Source organism: Coregonus lavaretus (assembly GCF_964263955.1).
Source record: "Coregonus lavaretus genome assembly, chromosome: 9".
Taxonomy (NCBI): Eukaryota; Metazoa; Chordata; class Actinopteri; order Salmoniformes; family Salmonidae; genus Coregonus; species Coregonus lavaretus.
Window position 1 is genome coordinate 57,522,871 of NC_139996.1, and position 24,728 is coordinate 57,547,598.

The 24,728-nt window shown below is 42.0% G+C and overlaps 1 protein-coding gene across 1 annotated transcript in view; it reads left to right on the top strand.

Annotated features, from left to right (window-relative positions):
- Nucleotides 1–24,728, top strand: part of b4galnt4a (beta-1,4-N-acetyl-galactosaminyl transferase 4a) — a gene marked incomplete at both ends in the record, with an annotated part of 504,007 nt that overhangs the window by 342,910 nt on the left and 136,369 nt on the right. The window contains one exon of the mRNA XM_084168945.1: nucleotides 4,548–4,615. Within this exon, the coding sequence (XP_084025071.1) occupies nucleotides 4,548–4,615 (68 nt within the window). The remainder of the gene's footprint in view (nucleotides 1–4,547; nucleotides 4,616–24,728) is intronic.

Here is a 24,728-nt window from a genome sequence, read left to right on the forward strand (position 1 = left end):
CGCCAGCCCGGCCCGGCCTGTTCCTGCCCCTCGCACCAAGCCTTTGGTGCGCGTCGCCAGCCCGGCCCGGCCTGTTCCTGCCCCTCGCACCAAGCCTGTGGTGTGCGTCGCCTGCCTGGCCCGGCCTGTTCCTGCCCCTCGCACCAAGCCTGTGGTGCGCGTCGCCAGCCCGGCCCGGCCTGTTCCTGTCCCTCGCACCAAGCCTGTGGTGCGCGTCGCCAGCCCGGCCCGGCCTGTTCCTGTCCCTCGCACCAAGCCTGTGGTGCGCGTCGCCAGCCCGGTCCGGCCTGTTCCTGCTCCCCGCACCAAGCCAGTGGTGCGCGTCACCAGCCCGGTCTGGCCTGTTTCTGCTCCCCGCACCAAGCCAGTGGTGCGCGTCGCCTGCCCGTTCCGGCCTGTTCCTGCTCCCCGCACCAAGCCAGTGGTGCGCGTCGTCAGCCCGGTCCGGCCCGTTCCTGCTCCCCGCACCAAGCCAGTGGTGCGCGTCGTCAGCCCGTTCCGGCCCATTCCTGCTCCCCGCACCAAGCCTGTGGTGCGCGTCGTCAGTCCGGCACAGCCCGTGCCTGTTTCACCGGTGCCTGGTCAGGTACCGGTCAGCTGCTCCACACCGGAGCCTAAGCAATCCGCTCCACCGATGTCCAGTCCAGCTCCAGCCAGCGGGGCCAGACCAGACCAGGGGCGCTACGGGGGGTTAGTTAGAGGGTGGTGGTCACGCCCGGAGCCGGATCCGCCTCCGAGGCGGAATGCCCACCCGGCCCCTCCCCTGTTGGGTTAAGCTGGCGCGGTCGCAGTCCGCGCCTTTGGGGGGGGTACTGTCACGCCCTGGCTCTGGGGACTTTTATATGTTGAGCCAGGGTGTTCGTTTCTGTGTTAGTTTCTGGGTGTTAGGTTCTATGTTTCGTTTTCTATGTTCTTGTTCTAGTTTATGTGTTTCTATGTTGGCCGGGGTGGTACCCAATTAGAGACAGCTGTGGCTCGTTGTCTCTGATTGGGAACCATACTTATGCAGCCTGTTGTGCACTTGTCTTTTGTGGGATCTTGTTCCGTGTAGGTTTGTGTTTATGACCGAGGACTTCACGTTTCGTTTTGTTGTTTTGTTATTGTTAATAGTACTCAATAAAAGATGTACGCATTTCACGCTGCGCCTTGGTCCACTCATTACGACGATCGTGACAGTTGTGGTGCCATATTCTTTCCATTTTTTAATAATGGATTTAATGGTGCTCCGTGGGATGTTCAAAGTTTCAGATATTTTTTTATAACCCAACCCTGATCTGCACTTTTCCACAACTTTGTCCCTGACCTGTTTGGAGAGCTCCTTGGTCTTCATGGTGCCGCTTGCTTGGTGGTGCCCCTTGCTTAGTGGTGTTGCAGACTCTGGGGCCTTTCAGAACAGGAGTATATATACTGTATATCTCGAGATCATGTGACACTTAGATTGCACACAGGTGGACTTTATTGAACTAATTATGTGACTTCTGAAGGTAATTGGTTGCACCAGATCTTATTTCGGGGCTTCATAGTAAAGGGGGTTAATACATTTGCACGCACCACTTTTCCATTATTTATCGATTCACTTCACCAATTTGGACTATATTGTGTATTTCCATTACATGAAATCCAAATAAAAATCTATTTAAATTACAGGTTGTAATGCAACAAAATAGGAAAAGTGTCAAGGGGGATGAATACTTTTGCAAGGCATTGTAGCTGCTGCTCCACAGTTCTACCGGCTCCTGAGAGTGTGAAGGGACAGTCTGTACATCCCTCCTAGGAAGTATGTGTGTGCGTGTGTGTATGTGTGTGTGTGTGCATGTGTGTGCGTGTCTCATACTGTGTGTGCGTGTGTGTGTGTGTGTGTGTGTGTGTGTGTGTGTGTGTGTGTGTGTGTGTGTGTGTGCCTGCGTGAATTCTTTCTATGTGTTTCTGTGTATTTCCTGTCAGACCAACAAAGCGGCCCAGAAGTAAGCTCTCTCTCTTTGTATACAAACTGAGAAGGGGGTGATCAGTTACTACACCACACAATGTGCCCTCCCCTGCTTCCAAACCAGAGAGATGGCCAACACTAATAATTAAAGCTGAGCCCGCTGTGATCCTGGCCTTATTCTTTCATTACGGATCAGCAACAGCAGGGGTTCTAGTTAGTTGCTTTGGCTGGGTGAGGAAATTAATGGGCTGGGATTCGACTGCGGGGCAGAGAGGAGGCACTGTGGAGCCTGATGAGTCCAGCGTCTCGTAGAGGCTCCTGGCAGGGATGCTCTCTCTTTCTCTCATTTCTCATCTGTTTAATCTCATTTGTTATGTTTCACTTCTCTCTCTCTCTGTTGTTCTGTCAGTCTCTCTCTTTCGGTCTGTCAGTCTCTCTGTCTCTCTTTCCTCTTGCTCATCATCTCACTCTCTCCTTCTCTATCTCTCCTTTGTTTCTCTCCCTTTCTCCTTCTCTCATTCTTTCTCTATGTTCTCGCCATCACTTCTCCGTCCCAGTATCTCTCTCTCTCTCTCCCTCTCTCTCTAGCTCTCTCTCCACAGTAAATTTGGTTCAATCGGCCTTCTCTGTTAGATCTACAATATACTGGAATGCAATGCCCATGTACTTGAGAAACTACACTGATTATTGTACTTTTACATTTAAATTGAAAACATGGCTCAAATCTATCCAAACCTGTACTCATGAGTTATCTGTGGTTCCTCATATGTAAGACGACAGTTAATGATAGTGTTGTTGTTGTTAGAATGATATATTATTGGATGTAATGTATTTGTATTTTGTATTGTTTTAGTGAGTATTTGAATTGTGGCTGTGTAATTGCCCTTATCTGCCCTGGGACTATGAGTGGAAATTAGCTTTTGGCTAACCCCGGCAAATTTACATGGATGTTGCATTATTGTAACATTGATGTTGATTAATGTGCATTGTCCCCTATAAATAAATAAATACGATTCAAAAAAGGACGGACTACCCTTGATGGATTGGTTACAGTTAGTACTGAGGTGGCAAAGCTTTGGCAATGAAGGAAGTGATGTCAATAGTATATTTTGACATTGAAAAAGCATATGCTACAATGTGGCGGGAAGGTCTACTGATAGAATGGGTATTAGTGGGAGAATGTACAACTGGATTATGGATTTCTTGTTTGACCGAACCTTCCATGTCAGGATGGGATCGGAGTTGGAAAATGGAACTATAAATAAATAAATAAAATAAATATGTTAGTCACTGTGCTGGAGGAAGAAGTGATCCCCTGTGGTTTTCTCTACTCTTCTCCGTCACACTCCCTCTCATATTTAGATGCAGCTCTCATTGGTGCAGAATAGGAGCTAAAGGCGAGGAAAGGTGGGAGGGAGGGAATGGGCTCTTAGCTGATATACTACTATTATTCTATTACTATTTAATTACATGCTATTTTATAACAGTGCTAGTGAGAGCTGGTGGAGAGGATTGCAAATAAAAGCATACTATAACTGCTATTATGAATTTTATGCTATTGCTATAACAATTTTATAACAGAGCTACTGCTAGTAGTGACAGCATACCGGTTTATAGGGAGTGAATGGGGTCCCAATAACAAATGCATGAATGGAAAAGTATTTTTGATATTGACCGGTTCACTGTCCTCCAAATGTGGCCAGAAAACGTTCTCACGAACCAGGCAAGGAGGGCATTAATCAGAGAGGCAACAAAGAGACCAAAGATAACCCTGAAGGAACTGCACAGCTCCACAGTGAAGATTGGAGTATCTGTCCATCCAGTTTGTTCTTCCGTTCATGTAACTTGGTTGTACTAGCTGCACAATTCTTTTTTCTCGGTCTTGTAATGACGTTTTTCATTAAAGATGCCAAGCCCTGACTGGCGATCAGCTTTAAGCCATCAAGGACACAGACAGAGGTATGGGCCCTGGTCAAAAGTAGTGCACTATATAGGGAATAGAGATCCACTTGGGATGCAGAGAGTGAATGCTCGAGAGGAGCTTAAGAGAGCTCTGTGCTTTGACTAATACACCTTCATTCCTCCATCACTGTGTGTGTGTGAATAATAATACAACACAACTGTGGGAAGCATTGGAGTCAACATGGACCAGCATCCATGTGGCTTTCGACACCTTGAAGAGGCCATGCCCCGACAAATTGAGGCTGTTCTGAGGGCAAAAGGGGGGAGGGGGGCATGCGGCCTGCCAGTTACCCATCCCTGATCTACACTGATTGAAGTGGATTTAACAACTGACATCAAAAAAGGTTTACAGCTTTCACCTGGATTCACCTGGTCAGTCTATGTCATGGAAAGAGTAGTGGTTCTTAATGCTTTTTATACTCAGTGTACAACCTGTATATTATGTTAATCTTTTATGTCTCTCTCACATGCTTGCTCGATCGTTTTCTTCTTTCTTTTTATTTTTTGTCTACCTCTTTTTCCTCCCCCTCTCTCTCCCTCTCTCTCTCTTTCCTTCCCCCCTCTCTGTCGCTCTCTCTCTCCCGCTCGATCTCTCTTCTGCCTTTCTTTCCTCCCCCTCTCTCACACTCTTCTAATCTCTCTCTCCTGTGTGTTACAGCTGGGGACTGAGTGGACTGCTCCAGGGGAGTTCAGCAAGTTTATGTCCCAGTCCTCAAAGTCTGTGCAGTAAGTACCTGGGACAACATACACATGCACACACACAGAGTGATACACAGAGTGATGCACAGAAAAGTGGAAAGCAGCATCGTTTTCACCAACATCTTGTTGCGTATGATGCTGACCATGCAGCACTTGGAAGGGCATGCTGTCAACAATAACAGCCCCAACAATGACAACACCAAACACAGCTAATCAGGACAATGAGCCTCTCAATTAAATTACATTTCAATGTAAGGGGCTTTATTGGCATGGGAATCATATGTTTACATTACCAAAGCAAGTGAAATAGATAATAAACTAAAGTGAAATAAACAATAAAAAATGAACAGTAAACATTACTCACAAAAGTTCCAAAAGAATAAAGACGTTTCAAATGTCATATTATGTCTATATACAGTGTTGTAACAATGTGCAAATAAAGTACAAAATGGAAAATAAATAAACATAAATCCCCTGTAGCTCAGTTGGTAGAGCATGGTGCTTGCAACGCCAGGGTTGTGGGTTCGTTTCCCACGGGGGGCCAGTAAGAAAAATGTATGCACTCACTAACTGTAAGTCACTCTGGATAAGAGCGTCTGCTAAATGACTAAAATGTAAATGTAATAAATATGGGTTGTATTTACAAAGGTGTTTATTCTTCACTGGTTGCCCGTTTGTTGCGGCAACAGGTCACAAATCTTGCTGCTTTGATTGCACAATGTGGCATTTCACCCAATAGATATGGGAGTTGATCAAAATTGGATTTGTTTTCAAATTCTTTGTGGGTCTGTGTAATCTGAGGGAAATATGTGTCTCTAATATGGTCATACATTTGGCAGGAGGTTAGGAAGTGCAGCTCAGTTTCCACCTCATGTTGTGGGCAGTATGCACATAGCCTGTCTTCTCTTGATAGCCAGGTCTGCCTACGGCGGCCTTTCTCAATAGCAAGGCTATGCTCACTGAGTCTGTACATAGTCAAAGCTTTCCTTAATTTTGGATCAGTCACAGGGGTCAGGTATTCTGCCACTGTGTACTCTCTGTTTAGGGTTGAATAGCGTTCTAGTTTGCTCAGTTTTTGTTTGTTAATTATTTCCAGTGTGTCAAGTAATTATCTTTTTGTTTTCTCGTAATTTGGTTGGGTCTAATTGTGTTGCTGTCCTGGGGCTCTGCGGGGTCTGTTTGTGTTTGTGAACAGAGCCCCAGGACTAGCTTGCTTAGGGGACTCTTCTCCAGGTTCATCTCTCTGTAGGTGATGGCTTTGTTATGGAAGGTTTGGGAATAACTTCCTTTTAGGTGGTTGTAGAATTTAACGTCTCTTTTCTGGATTTTGATAATTAGCGGGTATTGCCCTAATTCTGCTCTGAATGCATTATTTGGTGTTTTACGTTGTATTCAGAGGGTAGTTTTGCAGAATTCTGCATGCAGAGTCTCAATTTGTGTTTGTCCCATTTTGTGAATTATTGGTTGGTTAGCGGACCCCAGACCTCACAACCATAAAGGGCAATGGGTATAGTTATAGAAACTGATTCAAGTATTTTTAGCCAGATCTTAATTGGTATGTTGATTTTTATGGTCCTTTTGATGGTGTAGAAGGCCCTTCTTGCCTTGTCTCTCAGATCGTTCACAGCTTTGTGGAAGTTACCTGTGGCGCTGATGTTTAGGCCGAGGTATGTATCGGTTTTTTTGCGTGCTCTAGGGCAACAGTGTCTAGATGGAATTTGTATGTGTGCTCCTGCCAACTGGACCTTTTTTGGAACACCCATTATTTTTGTCTTACTGAGATTTACTGTCAGGTCCCAGGTCTGACAGAATCTGTGCAGAAGATCTAGGTGCTGCTGTACGCCCTCCTCGGTTGGGGACAGAAGCACCAGATCATCAGCAAACAGTAGACATTTGACTTCAGATTCTAGTAGGGTGAGGCCGGGTGCTGTAGACTGTTCTAGTACCCTCACCAATTTGTAGATATATATGTTGAAGAGGGTGGGGCTTAAGCTGCATCCCTGTCTCACCCCACTGTCCTGTGGAAAGAAATGTGTGTGTTTTTTGCCAATTTTAACCACACACTTGTTGTTTGTGTACATGGATTTTATAATGTTGTATGTTTTTTCCCCCTACACCACTTTCCGTCAATTTATATAGCAGACCCTCATGCCACATTTTTGAAATCAACAAAGCATGAGAAGACTTTGCATTTGTTTTGGTTTGTTTGTTTGTCAATTAGGGTGTGCAGGGTGAATACGTGGTCTGTTTTACAGTAATTTGGTAAAAAGCCAATTTGACGTTTGCTCAGTGCATAGTTTTCACTGAGGAAATGTACAAGTCTGCTGTTAATGATAATGCGGAGGATTATCCCAAGCTTGCTGTTGACGCATATCCCACGGTAGTTATTGGGGTCAAATTTGTCTCAACTTTTGTGGATTGGGGTGATCAGTACTTGGTTCCAAATATTGGGGAAGATGCCAGAGCTAAAGTTGATGTTAAAGAGTTTAAGTATAGCCAATTGGAATTTGTGGTCTGTATATTTTATCATTTCATTTAGGATACATCAACACCACAGGCCTTTTTGGGTTGGAGGGTTTGTATTTGTTCTGTAGTTCATTCAATGTAATTGGAGAATCCAGTGGGTTCTGGTAGTATTTAAGAGTTGCATCTAAGATTTGTATTTGATCATGTATATGTTTTTGCTTGGAGAAGTGGTTTATCCATACATCTCCGTTTTGGATAGATAACTCTTTGTGTTGTTTGTTTAGTGTGTTCCAATTTTCCCAGAAGTGGTAGATTCAATGAATTATTCAATTACATTTAGCTGATTTCTGACATGCTGTTCCTTCTTTTTCTGCAGTGTATTTCTGTTGTGATGCGTGATTTGAAGGAGTCAGGCGCAGGAGGGTAAATCACAGTATACAGAGTTTATTCCGTAATCCAGCGTAACCAGTCCAGTGCGCAAAACAGACGCACTGGAACAAACATGCACACGGGGAAAATACCCCGGCAATACAATATACTGAGCTCAACCGAGCTACTAATCCTCACAATGAACAATCACCCTCAAGGACAATGGGGCAGAGGGAACACTTAAACACGTACTAATGAGGGGAATATGAACCAGGTGTGTGTAATTGACAAGACAAGACAAATGGAATGATGAGATATGGAGCGGCAGTGGCTAGAAGGCCAGTGACGACGAACACCGAAGCCTGCCCGAACAAGGAGGGGAGGCAGCTTCGGAGGAAGTCGTGACATCTTTATTGTTTTTGTGATTAACCATAGTGAAGGAGTAGGCTCAGGTTTTCTCGGTCTCTATGTTTTTGGTTGGATAGGTTTCTCAATTTCTTTCTTAGGTGTTTGCATTCTTCATCAAACCATTTGTCATTGTTGATAATTTTCTTAGGTTGTCTGCTTGAAATGTTTAGATTTGTTTACACCTTCACTATTACAGTGAAACATTTTGTCCAGGAAGTTTCCACACTACTTTCTTTCCAGCTATATAATTTCTTAATATTATTCACTTCCTTTGGCTTTGATGCCTCATGATTGAGTATTGCTCTGTTCAAGTAGACTGTGATTTTGCTGTGATCTGACAGGGGTGTCAGTGGACTGACTATAAACGCTCTGAGAGACTCTGGGTTGAGGTCAGTGATAAAGTAGTCTACAGTACTACTGCCAAGAGATGAGCTATAGGTGTACCTACCGTAGGAGTCCCCTCAAAGCCTACCATTGACTATGTACATACCCAGCATATGACAGTCCCCTCAAAGCCTACCATTGACTATGTACATACCCAGCATATGACAGAGCTGCAGGAGTTGTGACCCATTTTTGTTGGTTATGTTGTTGTAGTTGTGCCTAGGGGGACATATGGGGGAGGGAACGCTGTCAACTCCAGGTAGGTGTTTGTCCCACTGTGTGCTGACCGTGTCAGGTTCTTGTCCAGTTCTGGCATTTAGATCACCACAGACTATTAAATGCTCTCTGGAAATGATTGATTTCCCCGTCTAGGATGGAGAAGCTGTCTTTGTTAAAGTATGGGGATTCTAGTGGGTGGATATAGGTATCACACAGGAGGACATCTTTCTCTGTTGAGATTATTTCCTTTTGAATTTCTAGCCAAATGTAAAATGTTCCTGTTTTGATTAATTTAATAGAGTGAGTTAGGTCTGCTCTATACCAAGTTAGCATACCCCCTGAGTCCCTTCCCTGTTTCACACCTGGTAGTTTGGTGGATGGGACTACCAGCTCTCTGTAACCTAGAGGGCAACCAGTGGGTCCATCTCCTCTATACCATGTTTCTTGTAGGATGACAATGTCTGTATTTCTGTCCAGGTTCCTGCTCTTTAGGCCAAAGGCAGATAACCTCAGGCCTTGGATATTCCAGGATGAGATAGTGAAGGTTTGTGTTCTATAAAGTGTTCAATGTTGTTAGTCGTGTGGTTTGGCCTAAGTCCAGTAAGTGTGAGAAGAGCCTGCTGAGCATGCCATTGGCTTAGGCTAGTGTAAGAGTGGGGGTTGGGCCTGTTTGTTTCCCGCATGTCTGGGAGAGTGTCTCGCTGGTCTGGGCGGGGTGTCTGTTGATTTGTTGCTCCTGTGTGAGGTGTTGGGGCTGCGGTTGACGGCGATGTCCTTTAGGGTCCTGGCGAAGGTGGACACTGCTGCGTTGTATAGGAGGACCTGATCGTAAAGGCTGTTCAAGTCCAGGGTGGAGTGGTGGTAAACATTTGGTTTTGAGGCACAGTCATGGGAAATACTTGTGTTTACCCGCTGTATGGTAGCAGGGTGAAAGTATTTTCTTGGTAGCAGGGTGGAGAAAAACCACTTGTGCGTTGGGGAAAGTAGAAGAAGCTTTTTCAAATCACTCCCTTGAGTGCTGTGGCCACCCTTTCCTGCTGTGCTCTCAGGTTGTTTGTGCCTGTGGGCTCAAGGGCTTTATAATAATAATAATAATATGCCATTTAGCATACGCTATTATCCAAAGCGACTTACAGTCATGCGTGCATACATTTTTGTGTATGGGTGGTCCCGGGGATTGAACCCACTACCTTGCCATTACAAGCGCTGTGCTCTACCAGCTGAGCTACAGAGGACCACCTCTCACTTCACACCTCAGTGTTAATTGAAGTTCCAGCAGGATCTGTTCTGTCCTAGCAAGCTTGGTAGCCTTAACTTAGCATTCAGTCCTTATAAAGTAAAATAGTTGATTGTAATTTATTTTTCTTCTTGGCTTTAAAAGTAGCTTCAGACTAAACATTACTCACCAGGTTGGATGGTATTTTCAGGTTTCTGTTGTGCTTCTGTTGCTGGTCATTGGTTTCCCAGAGCATTTGCTGTATAGTCCTTGAGAATAAGAATCTTTGGTAGCAGGAATCCTTCCAGGTAATTTTGTCCAAAATCAGGTTGTAGGTTTGTAGTTTTGATTTGCAGTGAAGGTTATGTTGTGGAGGGTAGTGTCCTGTATATGATCTTGTGGAAAAATGGAAGTTTATCTAACTCAAAATCTATCTATTCAGGAGCTCATCTGCTCATGACCTCTCTCTCTCTATCTGTACTTTTGTTCTTATTGATCCCTTTGAAGAGGCCCCTCTGTTTTACCATAACACTCACAGAAGTGCCCTTCTGTGAGTGTTCCCTGTGTGAAGTAGCCTTCTGTCAGTTCCTACATAAATCAGGCCAGAGTCTGGCACCCTATTCCCTTTATAGTGCACTACTTTTGACCAGGACACATGGCCCAAAGTAGTGCACTATTTAGGGAACAGGGTGCCATTTGGGACACATTACATTGTCTCTGCTGAAAGAGGATCTACTTGAGTGGCTTTTACAGGATGCAGCACTGTGTTGGAGTGCTGACTGGATACTTGATAGAAGTGTGTGTGTGTGTGGGAGGGGGGTGGAGGGTTGTGTGTGTTTGTGTGAGTGCGTGTGTTTGTGTGTGTGTGTGTGTGTGAGCGAGACGGAGAGTGTGAGTGTATGCAGACTCTCATATGTTCCTCAGTGGGGGGGGGGGGGGGGGGGGGTGGGGGGGGGGGGGGGTTGTGTGTGTTTGTGTGTGTGCAGTGGTGTATTTTTTAAGTGAGAGAGCACAATTTCCTCAATCAAAGTTTGTACCGAAAGATGTAGCCTGTTGAATATCCTATCATTATAGAATATGCATAGCATGCATCCTCCAATTGCAACGTCTGCCTGTACCCACACATATTGCCTCAATATTTTATTTTTCTATTTTCATATATTTTTCAACCTAGGCATACTTAATATCAAAATAGGCCATCACCATTGTCAATTGTGAATGATAATTATCCACGATTTACCGGTGAAATTGCATCTACATGCCAATCATTTGATTGATCTCAATCAGTTTCATGGGAATAGCCTATGCATTTCGATCTTCTTGAATTACTGTTTCGTGAGCTGAATTAGAGCAGATGGTGCTAGCAAACTATAAGCCTTTCTTGTATTATGTTTCAATCAAATCAAATTGTTTTGGTCCCATACACATATTTAGCAGATGTTATCGCAGGTGTAGCTTAATGCTTATGTTCCAACAGTGCAGTAATACCTAGCATAGCCATATATCCTACCGAGTGGCGCGATCTGTTGAGTTTTGGCGCATTCGTGTTTTTTTTTTGGGGGGGGGGGGGGGGGTTGGGGGGGGGGGGCGGACTATTCAGCTTCAGCGAACCATCCTACAATCTAATTTGAAATGAGGAGGTGGTTTTGGTGTAACAGTAAAGTTATAGGCCTACTATGCTATTATATTTGGTTTTGTTATGTAAAATCCTAATTAATCATTATGTGACCTTGCCAGACATTGATTCAGCTTTGATTTAACTTTACTAAACGAGCACCATTGTAAGAAGTGATAATCTTCTATTTGTAATACTAATAATACATGAATATCACTATTAGGTGTAGGCAACAGATCTTGAAGAGTTTTATTTTAAACGATTGGATTGGCCCATCATTGTTCTTAAAGGACAGCACCAGGACCGTGCAATGATGTTAAAGAAGTTGAAGCAGCTTGTGGTGCTGAAGGATAGCTGAATGTTAGCTCTGCCATTTGGCCAGTTCAGGAAAAAACTAACTAATTTAGGCTAATTAGGCAGTACTGCACTAATTTGCAGTACTGCCTAATAGGCTTACAACTACGTGGTATAGCTATGTGTAGGCTATAGCCTAATGTACAGTGCATTTGGAAAGTGTTCAGACCCCTTCCCTTTTTCCACATTTTGTTATGTTACAGCCTTATTCTAAAATTGATTAAATAAAAACATTTCCTCATCAATCTACACACAATACCCCATAATAACAAAGCGAAAACAGGTTTTTATATGTTTTTGCAAATGTATTAAAAATAAAAAACAGAACTACCTTATTTACATAAGTATTCAGACCCTTTGCTATGAGACTCGAAATAGAGCTCAGGTGCAGCCTGTTTCCATTGATCATCATTGAGATGTTTCTACAACTTGATTGGAGTCCACCTGTGGTAAATTCAATTGATTGGACATGATGTGGAAAGGCACACACCTGTCTATATAAGGTCCCACAGTTGACAGTGCATGTCAGAGCAAAAACCAAGCCATGAGGTCGAAGGAATTGTCCGTAGAGCTCCGAGACAGGATTGTGTCGAGGCACAGATCTGGGGAAGGGTGCCAAAACATTTCTGCAGAAGGTCCCCAAGAACACAGTGGCCTCCATCATTCTTAAATGGAAGAAGTTTGGAACCACCAAGACTCTTCTTAGAGCTGGCCACTCGGCCAAACTGAGCAATCATGGGAGAAGGGCCTTGGTCAGGGAAGTGCCCCAAGAACCCGATGGTCACTCTGACAGAGCTCCAGAGTTCCTCTGTGGAGATGGGAGAACCTTCCAGAAGGACAATCAGGCCTTTATGGTAGAGTGGCCAGACGGAAGCCACTTCTCACTAAAAGGCACATGACAGCCCGCTTGGAGTTTGCCAAAAAGCACCTAAAGGACTCTCAGACCATGAGAAACAAGATTCGGCCTCAGACTGGGCCAAAGGCTGACCTTCCAACAGGACAACGACCCTAAGCACACAGCCAAGAAAATGCAGGAGTGGCTTCAGGACAAGTCTCTGAATGTCCTTGAGTGGCCCAGCCAGAGACCTGAAAATAGCTATGCAGCAACGCCCCCCATCCAATCTGACAGAGCTTGAGACAATCTGCAGAGAAGAATGGGAGAAACTCCCCAAATACAGGTGTGCCAAGCTTGTTGCGTCATACCCAAGAAGACTCAAGGCTGTAAACGCTGCAAAAGGTTGTGGTGTCAAGACAACGATGCTGATATTCTGTGATGACAAGAAATACGCTGACACTGTCCTTGATTATAATGGTTTATTACATCAAAGATTACAGTATCAATTTACAGACTCCTGCAGAAATCTGGAGAACAACTGACCCAATCTCTAATATGTTATTCTCTCCGTCCTTTGTTCAAAACATGGTATTTATAAATAATCGTCCTCCCAGGGGCTCATAGTTTTTTAACAATTATTAAACGTTCTCTTCTATAGAGACTCATATAAGGTTTTAACCGTAACGTCCTCCCAGGGGCTCATATATAGTTAACAAGTATTAACGTTCTCTCTAATGGAGACTCATAAGATTTTAACCTTAACTAACATTTTTCCTTACAAAAAACTAAAACCCCTGTTGTCATAGCCTTAGTCGACACACAGCAGAGACCTCCCCATTCACATACACGCATAGGCTCTCTTCCTCTCACACACACACAATTCAAGAGGAATGCATCCGTTCATACAATACACTAAGCATGCTACCGTCGCTCCTTATTTCTCATTGTTCCTTCCTAAATTTCTGCTACCTCGAGTTGCAGATATTCAATGAGAGGTTACTTCGAACACATACCTCGTCAACTATATGTCGAGAGGTAACATACAATTAATTGTATCTTCCACAAACTCACAGTTCCCAGAACTGACCCGAAAGTCAACCTAGTTACACTCCTAGGATTTATGGCCCATCTTAATGATCGCCTCGTTTGAGGGCTTCCTTAAATCAGCGACGTCCTAAAAGTATATTTTTTTCTTATTTCCTGGCCTTATTCCTTCATGCTATCCCTGGACACTCCTTTTAATTTTTATTCAAGCCAAATATCCATGTGCCCAGTGTTAACAATTCCTATAGACACTCCCCCCTGTTTGCGTTGTTCCCAACGCAAACAAATTTAGAAATTTAGAACAGATTCTCATCACACAGCAAATAAGAGCAAGGTGCACACACAAGTTCTTAAACGGTACATCTCCTCAACGCACACACACAGCACACGAACCGACCAGCGCCCAAAGTTTGTGAGAAAGCTCACCTTATCTGCCGGCGTCTTGAGCGGGAGTCACTTCGTAGCTCATGAATGGAACGCTGAGGAGACGCAACACGTCCCAAAAATCCTTGCCGCCATTCTGTGGTGTCGAGACAACGATGCTGATATGCTGTGATGACAAGAAATCCGCTGACACTGTCCTTGATTATAATGGTTTATTACATCAAAGATTACAGTATCAATTTACAGACTCCTGCAGAAATCTGGAGAACAACTGACCCAATCTCTAATATGTTATTCTCTCCGTCCTTTGTTCAAAACATGGTATTTATATCCTATGTAACATAATATGCCGTGATTTTAATAGACCAATCCCTGGCCTCTACATAGCAGACTCTCCTCTGTTTTAGGGGGCCCCTATAATAATGTTTTCCAGATGTTTCCGCAAGCAGAGCCAAGTTCCTCTAACACACCATTTGCAAACGTCAGCAAAATCATAAACTGTTTAGATACTACAAGGTGCTTCAACAAAGTACTGAGTAAAGGGTCTGAATACTTATGTAAATTGAATTTACCACAGGTGGACTCCAATCAAGTTGTAGAAACATCTCAAGGATGCTCACTGGAAACAGGATGCACCTGAGCTCAATTTCGAGTCTGATAGCAAAGGGTCTGAATACTTATCTAAATAAGGTAGTTCCATTTTTTATTTTTTATACATTTGCTAAAACTTCTAAAAACCTGATTTTGCTTTGTCATTTTGGGGTATTGTGTGTGAATTGATGAGAAAAAAAAGGATTTAATCAATTTTAGAATAAGGCTGTCATGTAACAACATTTGGAAAAAGTCAAGGGGTCTGAATACTTTCCGAATACACTGTAAATAAAAATACATATAGTTTAATCTCATTGCATTGTTTGCGATGAGAGCTTTAGTTGCGAGTAGGCATTTAATTGTATTGTGTATCTGTATTACGCTGTATCATAAATAAACTTAGATTTGATTAGCTTGAATACAATATACCCTATTACAGAATAAAAGAAAACAGAGAGGTGAACTATCAATACAAATCAATTGACCAAATAGGCCTAGTGAACATAAATCATTAACCTACTATGCAGAATTGCAGGAAATCTGTTTTAAAACAGCCATAAAATCAAAATGTTGGTGTGTTGTATTCATGCATCTCAATAAAATATAACCTAAATGCATTATTACCTCCAACTTGGCCCAATTCACATGTCCAATTTACCACCCTGACATACCAAGGTAGAACGGGCCTTGCGTCTCACCCAATAGCCAATATAGGCTAAATATCCCACGCAGGGCTACAGCAACTTCCAGAGAGTCAAGTTCCTTGGGCTTTGCGGTGGCCACTCTAGTTTGGGTGTCCTTGGCAGAACGGTGTCACCGTAACCAAGTGGTCACATATCATTCTCAGTTCCACTGTGCAAGAAGGGGTCCGTGGAGTTTTATTAACATCATGGCAGACAGATACACAGTGTAATTAGATTTTTGTTTCCAACGTTCTGATTTGCCAAAGTAGTCAAGCATCCAATGGGAATCCGCAGTGCACACACATAGCCTATACAGTTTTTCATCATTCTCACCACAGCCAGAGAGAAGACAGGGAAGAAACCAGCATTTACCTCTAGGCTGCTATGCATATTTATTTGGTTTTTCATTCTATAGTTTTTCATGGAATTTTTGTGGCAATTAAATATAATTTATTTAAAATTGACCAGAAATAGTTTTACCAGCATCATGTATTCTCAAATTTAAAAAAGTGCCGCTCCTCCGCGCTCCGGCAGCACTACACCCCTGGGTGTGTGTGTGTGTGTGTGTGTGTGTGTGAGAGAGAGTGACAGAGACTGTGAGTGCAGACTCTCATATGTTTCTCTGTCTCTGTGTTATTTATGTGACACTTGAAGTGTAATATTAGATCCAGTTTAAGACTTCCCTCTGCCTTCTCTCCTTTTCCACCGTTCTTCCTCTCCCTCCCCTCCCCTCGCTCCTCTTCAACCCTTCTTCCTGTCTTCCTCTACTCTTTCCTCCTCCTCCACCCTTTCTAAAATGCATTTTTATACAGTGAGATACATAGAGCTGTAACTGTTGCATTGCTCGTTAAACTATTCACAAACACACACACTAGGGCTATTACGGTGACCGTCACGAGTCATGATGGCAGTCAAATACCACGTGACCATTTAGTCACGGTAATTAGGCTTTTCCAAGCTCTGATGCTGCTGCTGGTCATTAGTAGCCTACCAAACTTGCTAACAGCCTGGTACTCAGCACTCTATTGTCCCTCTAATCACTCTGACATCAATGCAAATGACATCAAAAATCTATCAAACACTTAATGAGAGCCCATGAGCTCATGTTGTGCAACATTTCTATAGGCTATGCAATTGCATGAGAAAACAGAGTTTTGATGGCCTCTTAAAAAGAGGAGGATCCCATCAGGTTTCTATAGGCTTGGCCTACTATATTTATTTATCAACTTTCCTAATATTAAGCACATTGCTTCGCTTTACAACAGGAGTATAGCCTACCTGGCTGCCATGAAAATGAACCACAGGAAAAGCGTCCTCCATTCACTATTTAAGTGCATAGATGACATGTATTTATTTTCCCATGCCCCTGTTCTGAGACAGGTGCATGATAATGGTCCATTCTAAATCAAAACTAATTTCACACATATATTATTTAGTATATGTAAAGACAAAATTAAATTAAGATGTGTGACAATATGTGACTCGTTTCAGGAAACTAGGTGTATGTTGTGCGTCACTACTCACAGGAGAGCCATTTGAACGTAAACTTTTTTTATTTTATCAAAATGCGTTTTTTGGCAGAATTGACTTCTGGAACATCTGAACTTTCATGTGCCTTAATAACAAACTTGTATGCCATCTGTAAATACAAATACAATTGTTCAATTATGAGTTTATGAGAATTATGAGCCTAGTTGGTTTAGCCATGGAAAAAGACAGCATCCTTCCCGCTAGCCATGATTGGCTGAGATAATGAGTGGGCTGGACATGCCGAGAGATGAATTCGGATTGGTCTGCCATGTAGTGTGTGTTTGTCTACAATATGAGCTGGTCAGTATGTATAGGTAATCCTTTCTAATGCGGCTTTTTTTTAAAGATATCACGTAGTAGAACTGCTCTCCACTTTCTGGAGGACCAAGTTTTGAAATCAGTGGAATTAGAGTATGATAGCTAAGGAGATGGAGAAAATTCTGCCGTTTGATTGCAAATATGCAGACGGAGTCGAAAAGAGAACACACAGAAGGCTGTTGTATAAAACACCTGTCTCCGGATTACATCTTCAAACTAAGGGCATCCATGGCATCCATAACAGAGAGGGGGAAGCGTCCATCCATGTATACGGGTAAGAGAGTCTGTCTAGCTAGCTACATTTTCATAAATGACACGTTTCTAATTTAGTCAGAAAGTCATTTTCATTTCAAGTTAAACTGTACTGTTAGCTAGCTAGCTAACGTTAGCTGGCTGCTATCTAGCTAACGTTACATGTATGATCTGTGTAGTAATATTACTCGTACCTCAGAGCCATTTACTTTGCTAGTTATAGCCTAATGTTAGCTAGCTAACAGTGAACCTGGTTGGTTAGGTACCTGCAGATTCATGCAGGGTAGTAACGTTATGAGTTGGGATTATGGTTCATTGTTTAGCTAGCTAGCTACATGTCTAAACAAAGACTCCACTATGCAAGTAAATATTTCAATATAATGTTTATGATGTCGCTGCGACAACTGTCAATAGACGTAGCTGGTAAATTCGCTTTGGCTATCTACTCCGATTTCAGAGCACAGACTAACTGAAGAATTTACGAACGCTCAACATCCATTGAATATGGCCGGCGTCAGTAAACGTTGGCAAAAAAGCGTAATTAAATTGTTGCCAGCAGCAAAGTTGCAGTCACCAATGCTCTGGATATCATAAAAACAGCCTAACCAGCTCTGCTAGGGTGAGTAAAATGGTCAGAGTGAGCTGTTCTCTCATTTGTGTCTGGAAGTAGCTAGCAAGCTAGCCAACGTTCGCCAGTTAGCTTGGGTGCTTGACTGCTGTTGTTAGGTCAGAACGCTCGGATCAACCCTACTTTTCGTCCAGAGCGTCCAGTGTGCGCTCTGAACACTCCGAGAGCGAAACGTACTGAATTTACGAACGGCCAATCTGACAACGCTCTGAGTTTACGAACGCCCAGAGCACACTCTGGCACTCCAGATTACATTTACGAACACACCTGTAGTATAAGCCAGCCTTTAGTCTTGAAATCTTTGGTTGTTTAGTACATAGCCTCACATGTGAATCCTTAAAGAGATGGGTGATGCTAAAGCTTAAAAGGGTGTGAACGCTGCTGAATGGGTGTAGACAAAGAAGAGCTCTCCAGTAGGTACTAAAACTTTCCCATTGTTCCTTAACTAGTAGTGTATGATATACCATTTTCTAGCTCAGTCTCTTACTTTTATCCAATGTAAAAAACACAATTTCAAATTTGGCTACATAAGACCGAATAGAGCCGGTCGGTCACATATTAGTCTATCACTTGTGGATTATGTATTATCACTTGTGAATGATGCCCAACTTGTGCAGTAAGGCAAGAAACAGCACATGGCTTTTTTTGCGACTTTTTCAAATCATAGTCGCACACCTCATGTAGCCTAACCCCTAGGCCTATATGTTTTGATAAGGTTTGTATCACAAATAAAGTGGTCAAATAACTTCTTAAAATTAAGCACATTAATCCGCTTTATAACCGGTGTAGAGCCTAAGTGACATACATAGGCTGCACGTGAGTTTCAGGTTTGGGGAAGATCATTTTCACCATAAAAATATGAAAATGTATGCACTCACTGTAAGTGTAAGTCGCTCTGGATAAGAGCGTCTGCTAAATGACTAAAATGTAAAAAATTTAAAAATTCACCTTTATAATAAAGCATTACATGCATAATCACATTTGGCATCACTTTTGAGAACAGTGTTTTCCCACTAATTTATTGCATTTTGGAACATTTGCGTTTATAGCCTACTGCCGTGTGCATGTTTCTGCACTTGTAATGTGAAGAAATAGCCTAATAGTTTATCAACATTTTAAGCTAAACATTCTGATCTGTTGCATCAGCCTCATTGCTTTTAAAAGGTTTTTTGATGCAAGTGGTTGTATTAATTTGGGATCTATCACATCCCACAACTGTATGTTTGGAATATTTATTTCTTGCACAGAAGGACAAGTTGACTCATCTTGTTGGCAGACAAAAAGTTGGCTAAATGTGGACAGTTCTAACATCTTCAATAAGCTCTTCGGAATTTGACATGTCTGTCTTCATTCACTTGTAGCCTACTTCTTAGCTGAAATGCATGTGAGAAGGACCCGGTCACATGACGGGCATTGGCTACATCTGAGAGAGCCATGTGAGTGAGAAGGGAGAAGGGAATTATAATTATTGTATTCAGCCCAAGGGCACAATGGCCACTTTGGCTGCAAAAGGCATGGATTTATTAGGGGGCGTTATGGTCACACAAGGGGGATGCAGCCGGGAAATTCGAGGCCTGGTGAGAATATTATCAAGTGCTTGTCAAATTGTGAATGAGAGACTGATGAAGTGTGTGCAGCTTGCAACTTTTTTCAAATCATCATTAGAGCCCCATTAGAGCCTTAGAAGGTAAAAATCAAAACATATAGCCCAACATTTGTATCACAACTAAAGTTTCATAAATAACTCTAAATTAAGCATATAGAAGGACCAGTTTCTTTGTTAACTGCTCAACACAGAATAGCCACATGTGCGCACTTCCTTTTGAAATCATTTGGAAAAAATATTGTTTATATTTTATTAAGCTATGTTCAACTTTATTTTTCAAACTATAAAATAATAAAAACAATAATGCCACAGAACTAGTGAAGCCCACAGCCATATGGCATAGCAATATCAGAGCCTAACATAAGGACAACTCAGAGTATGCTATTCTGTTCTTCTGAAATAGACTAAATTTTCTTCATATCATGTTTCTTTAGACCTGTCTAAAATAAATAATGGATTTATTGTGATGGTGTAGGCTATATTAAATGGATTTATTAGACTTTTTAAAATATAGATGTTCCAAAGGTCTGCATCAGTGGCGTGTAGGCTATGCATGGAAGCTAGGAGATGTTAAACATGTTTATGTTAACTAACAGTCAATTACCGTGAGACCGGCAGTTATTTACTTGACAATCACCGGCTGACAAAATGTCATGACCGCCATAACCCTAACACACACACACCGCCAGTGGTTAAGTGAGTGTTTGTGTACAGGTTTTTGAATATTTTAATTGGCTCTAAACTGTACACACACACACATACACAGACACATTGTCGCACGTACAGACAGACAGACAGACACACGCACACACAAATTGGACTTGGCTAATTACGGCTTTTTAATTCAAAGAATAGTGTATCCAAGTTGTTAGGAATTTGGTTAATTTGGCTAAATTGACTCATTGGCCCCGTGGCCCTATAGCCAGACTAATGAGAGCCAAATGCAAGCTGAGACACACACACACACACTAAAACCACACACTAAAACCTAACAGTATAACTTGCTAAACAAATTAAGTACAAGGTTACTATAAGTTAAAATGACTAACTTCCAATCAGAAATTATTACTCAATTATTAATGATTGTAGATTGTACTCAATCAGATTGAGTGTAATTTGATAGAACAGATTAGTATGTACAATTGTGTAATAGTTTGACCTTGATTACGTCTGATGTCATCTACATTGACGTTCCCCAAAGGCACGTTTCAGGTTCCTCTAAAATGATTTCCAACATGGCGGCACAATCTCCGCAATTAATCAAATTGATATTGTCTCCGTAACATGCTTTTATCAAATATTGTCAACAACAGTGGATACTTTCTCAATGGTAAAAGGTTATTAATTGTTCATTTGTATAATGTGTGTTAATCTGTCGAATTTTGAAGCATATTCTCTCATGCTAACGTTACGTCATGACAGTTTAAATGAAGTTAAGCTACGGCCATTATATCAGTATTTTTTTTTTTTATGAATGAAAGCTGGAAATGAAATGCCGGCAAGCCAAGTTCTGTGACTACGTGTGACGATGTGAAGCTAACTGGACTTGAAAGGATGCTAAGCATGGTTTTGTTTTCCATACACAACAAGCTACAAACACGGGAGTGCGCGCTGCAGCCTAAGGTTTCACACGGTGAGTCAATTGCTTTACTTGGCTAACGTTAGAGAGTTACAGGATGTCATATTTGTCCGTTATTTGTGTGTGGTATAGTTTTGAATAATTCCTACAGTGTTAGGATTCAATTCCCTATCCGAATTGTGCAACAACACGCCTCCTGCCAAGCACTATGTTTTCAGGTTAGCTAGCTAACCAATAGACAAGCTAGCTAGCTAGCCCACGCCCTGAAATACAGTGTTGAAGGTTATTGGTTCGATATGTGATGATGGAAGTATTGCTTTGTAGCTTTCCTATCCCTATCTGAATTGTGCAAAAACGCATGTCTTGCCAGCCACCATGTTTTCAGGTTAGCTAGCTACCTAACCAATAGACAAGCTAGCTAGCTAGTTAGCTATCTAACCCACACCTTGTAATACAAAGCGTTGAAGGATAATGGTTTGATATGTGATGATGGAAGTATGGCTTTGAGAAATACATGATCTTCTCATCCTAACCATGCTTTTTGGCAACTATGCCACTTAGCTAACTATGCCACTTAGCTAGCTTGCTGGCTACAGGCTAGAAAGCTATCTGGTGCGGAGGTGCACAAAATGGCGGAGCTCTGAGTGCAATGCTGCCTGACTACATTGTAGTACTGCCATCATTACAGTAAGGGAATTTAATTGCACATTTAGAGAAGAAAAGACATGAGGTTACAAACCAATTCTGAATTGGATGCTTATGTTCTAAAGAAATAGGCTTATTTTCTGAAGTGGGCATAAATAACTTTTGCTTGGGTGTGAAACGTTAAGATACAATTTTTAATTTTATTTTGTCAAATTAAGTCTGTACGAACAGTATGAACAGTAATGGGGCCAATATAGACTACTTCTTAACATTTAAGCTGACTGTATATTTATATTTATTTTTTATTTAAATAGGCAAGTCAGTTAAGAACAAATTCTTATTTACAATGACGGCCTACCCTGGCAAAACCCGGACGACGCTGGGCCAATCGTGTGCCGCCCTATGGGACTCCCAATCACGGCCGGATTGTGATACAGCCTGGAATTGAACCAGGGTCTGTAGTGACACCTCTAGCACTGAGATGCTGTGCCTTAGACCGCTGCGCCACTCGGGAGCCCGAGTAACACTCATTATATTGACAATTTCCCTCTACAGACCATACTGAAGGATGATGGCACTCATCTAGGCTTCATGCTACCAATTAAAGGTAAGCTTTGCATTAAATATCTTGAAATACACAAAATAATGCCCTGTTGTTGTGACATAGATTTTTCAAAAGTGTTGTACAAGGTTGTGACTAGATGGACTATAGCTACAACGGGAAGTGACTTTTCGTGGCAGGTTAGGAAAGCATTTTAGCTAACCCTAACCATTTTCCTAACCTTAACCTAATTACCCTAACCTTCTATGGTAATTATCCTAACCTGCTGTGTAAGTTCTCCTAACCTGCTACAAAAAAGTCACTTCCGGTCGTAGCTGTATTCCACCTAGTCAAAACTGTTGTACAGGGAAGAATATCAATTGCATTTTCTTGATTCCTCACATCCTCTCTCCTCACCTCTTTCTCAAAACCCATTGGTAAAAGGTCCCTCCCTTCTGACCTTCTTATCCAATGGGTTTTGAGATGGAAGCGAGTAGAGAGGACACGAGGAATCGTAAACGCAATTGAGATTCTCCCCATGACATTCAGAACATCAAAAAGACATTGGCAAACAGACACCAGTACATGATGACCTCTCCCTATCATCTCTGTGCACCATCATTTTTCAAACCGTAGACAAATACATGTACTGTAATCTCTGTCCCAGTTTCAACACTACCAAGAGTATCTCAAGTACAGCCTAGACGCAGATCACATTTGCCCTGCGGCACCAGGGAATAGTCACCTGCAGCCCACCTGTAAAGGAGTTCCTTGATCTCTGACCACCTCTGCGCATGGAGTTGCAGGTAAAATTGCACAGCAGTTTTTCTTTACACAAATATGACCTGCTTTAATATATTAGTTATACTGAATTCAATTGTGATACTGTGTTGCCAAACTTGTGATAATACAGCTAAATACTGTCCTTTCCTGTCTATCATTTCCAAATGTAGATGCAGAGTTCTGGAGAATCATGAATCGGAACTTGCCGAACACCTTCTGTGCTGTGCTCGACCGTCACACCCCTTGTTTGATGACCTTGTAATGACAGAGGACATCCAAAGAGTGGAAGGATCGCTGACGCTTTAGTTGACATTCTGAGGGGTCATGATCTAGGCTACAGGTAAGACGGAACACTTGGATCTTTAGGGCACTGGGCATAACGCTGGATTTCAACTAGCTGGATTTCAACTAGTTGTTAAGCCTTCAAAGAATAATAATAGTATTTGAAAATCAGCTACGAGTTTGCCCCTTTTTGTCTATTCCATTGGTTCCATTGTTCCAGGCAAATTAAACTAAGCCCAGCACTTATGTGATTTTAGGCTAAGGCTCTATTTTAACAAACCTAACGCAATGGTAAATCTAAGCGCAGGCGGTATCGCTATAGGTTCAGGGGTGTGTCAGAAATATTTTCACTATTTTCACTATCACAATTATCGGCGCACTTGCTGGAGTTGGTGTGAAAGGGCTGGGTTTTGATGAATAAACAAGTTGTGGGTGTGTCGAGGCTTGGCCCCTTACTGGCCAATCAGAACCTGCTCCATGGCGAAATGCTGTATGTGGTTGCTTCAAGTTGTGTATTTACGGTCTTTTATGTATTGCCTTGGAATCAACTCCAATTCCAATGTTAGTCCATTATAGTTTTTTAAATGGCTTACAGAAACGAAATAACAAAATGTAGACCTATCTTTGCTAAAGACTTGAACCCATTGGCAGTCCATATTGTTCTAAGTAAATGCATGGCTTCAATAGCATTCACACTCATATGGGCTAGGCCTACTGTAATTTGCATTGCCAAACATTGTCAATAAGCAAGATTCAATTAATAATTGATAAGGCCTAAAACGAGAACAAATAATTATAATCAAATTCTAAACAAAACAAAACAACAACTTGTTTTAAATAGGCTATGTCACACTTACAGGCACCATAATTTCTCCCCGTGGGCATATAAATAAAAACAACGCAGACTATGGAGGGTTTTACGCACATCCAAACTTTTCACAGTAGCTGAACAAAGATCCAATATAAATAGAAAGGGAGAATGTCCACTCACCTTTATACAGCTCCCAAATAGGCCTATGTTTTATGAACATAATCGGAACCATTTTACAGATCAGATCGCATTCACACATCTCCACAAGTTGCATCGCAAGCGCGCCACAGAAGGTGAATCATTCTAATAAGTTTGCTTGTAATAACATTTTACGAAAAACAAGCAATCAGTTAAAAATGACAACAATAAATACATGTAAAATGTAATGATATCATAAAATTGGCAGGATAAAAAAGATGCGCATTGATGTTGAACCAGCCTTCGTTATGGTATGCCTAAGGGAGGGCTTGGGTTTTGAACATATGAAATGGAAAACAACACATTTTACAGGTTACAGATAACTTCTAAATACGAGGTTCACTGGTATTCAATGAGAATCTCAACTCACCTTTTTAATAAAGCTTTGGTGATTAAGAT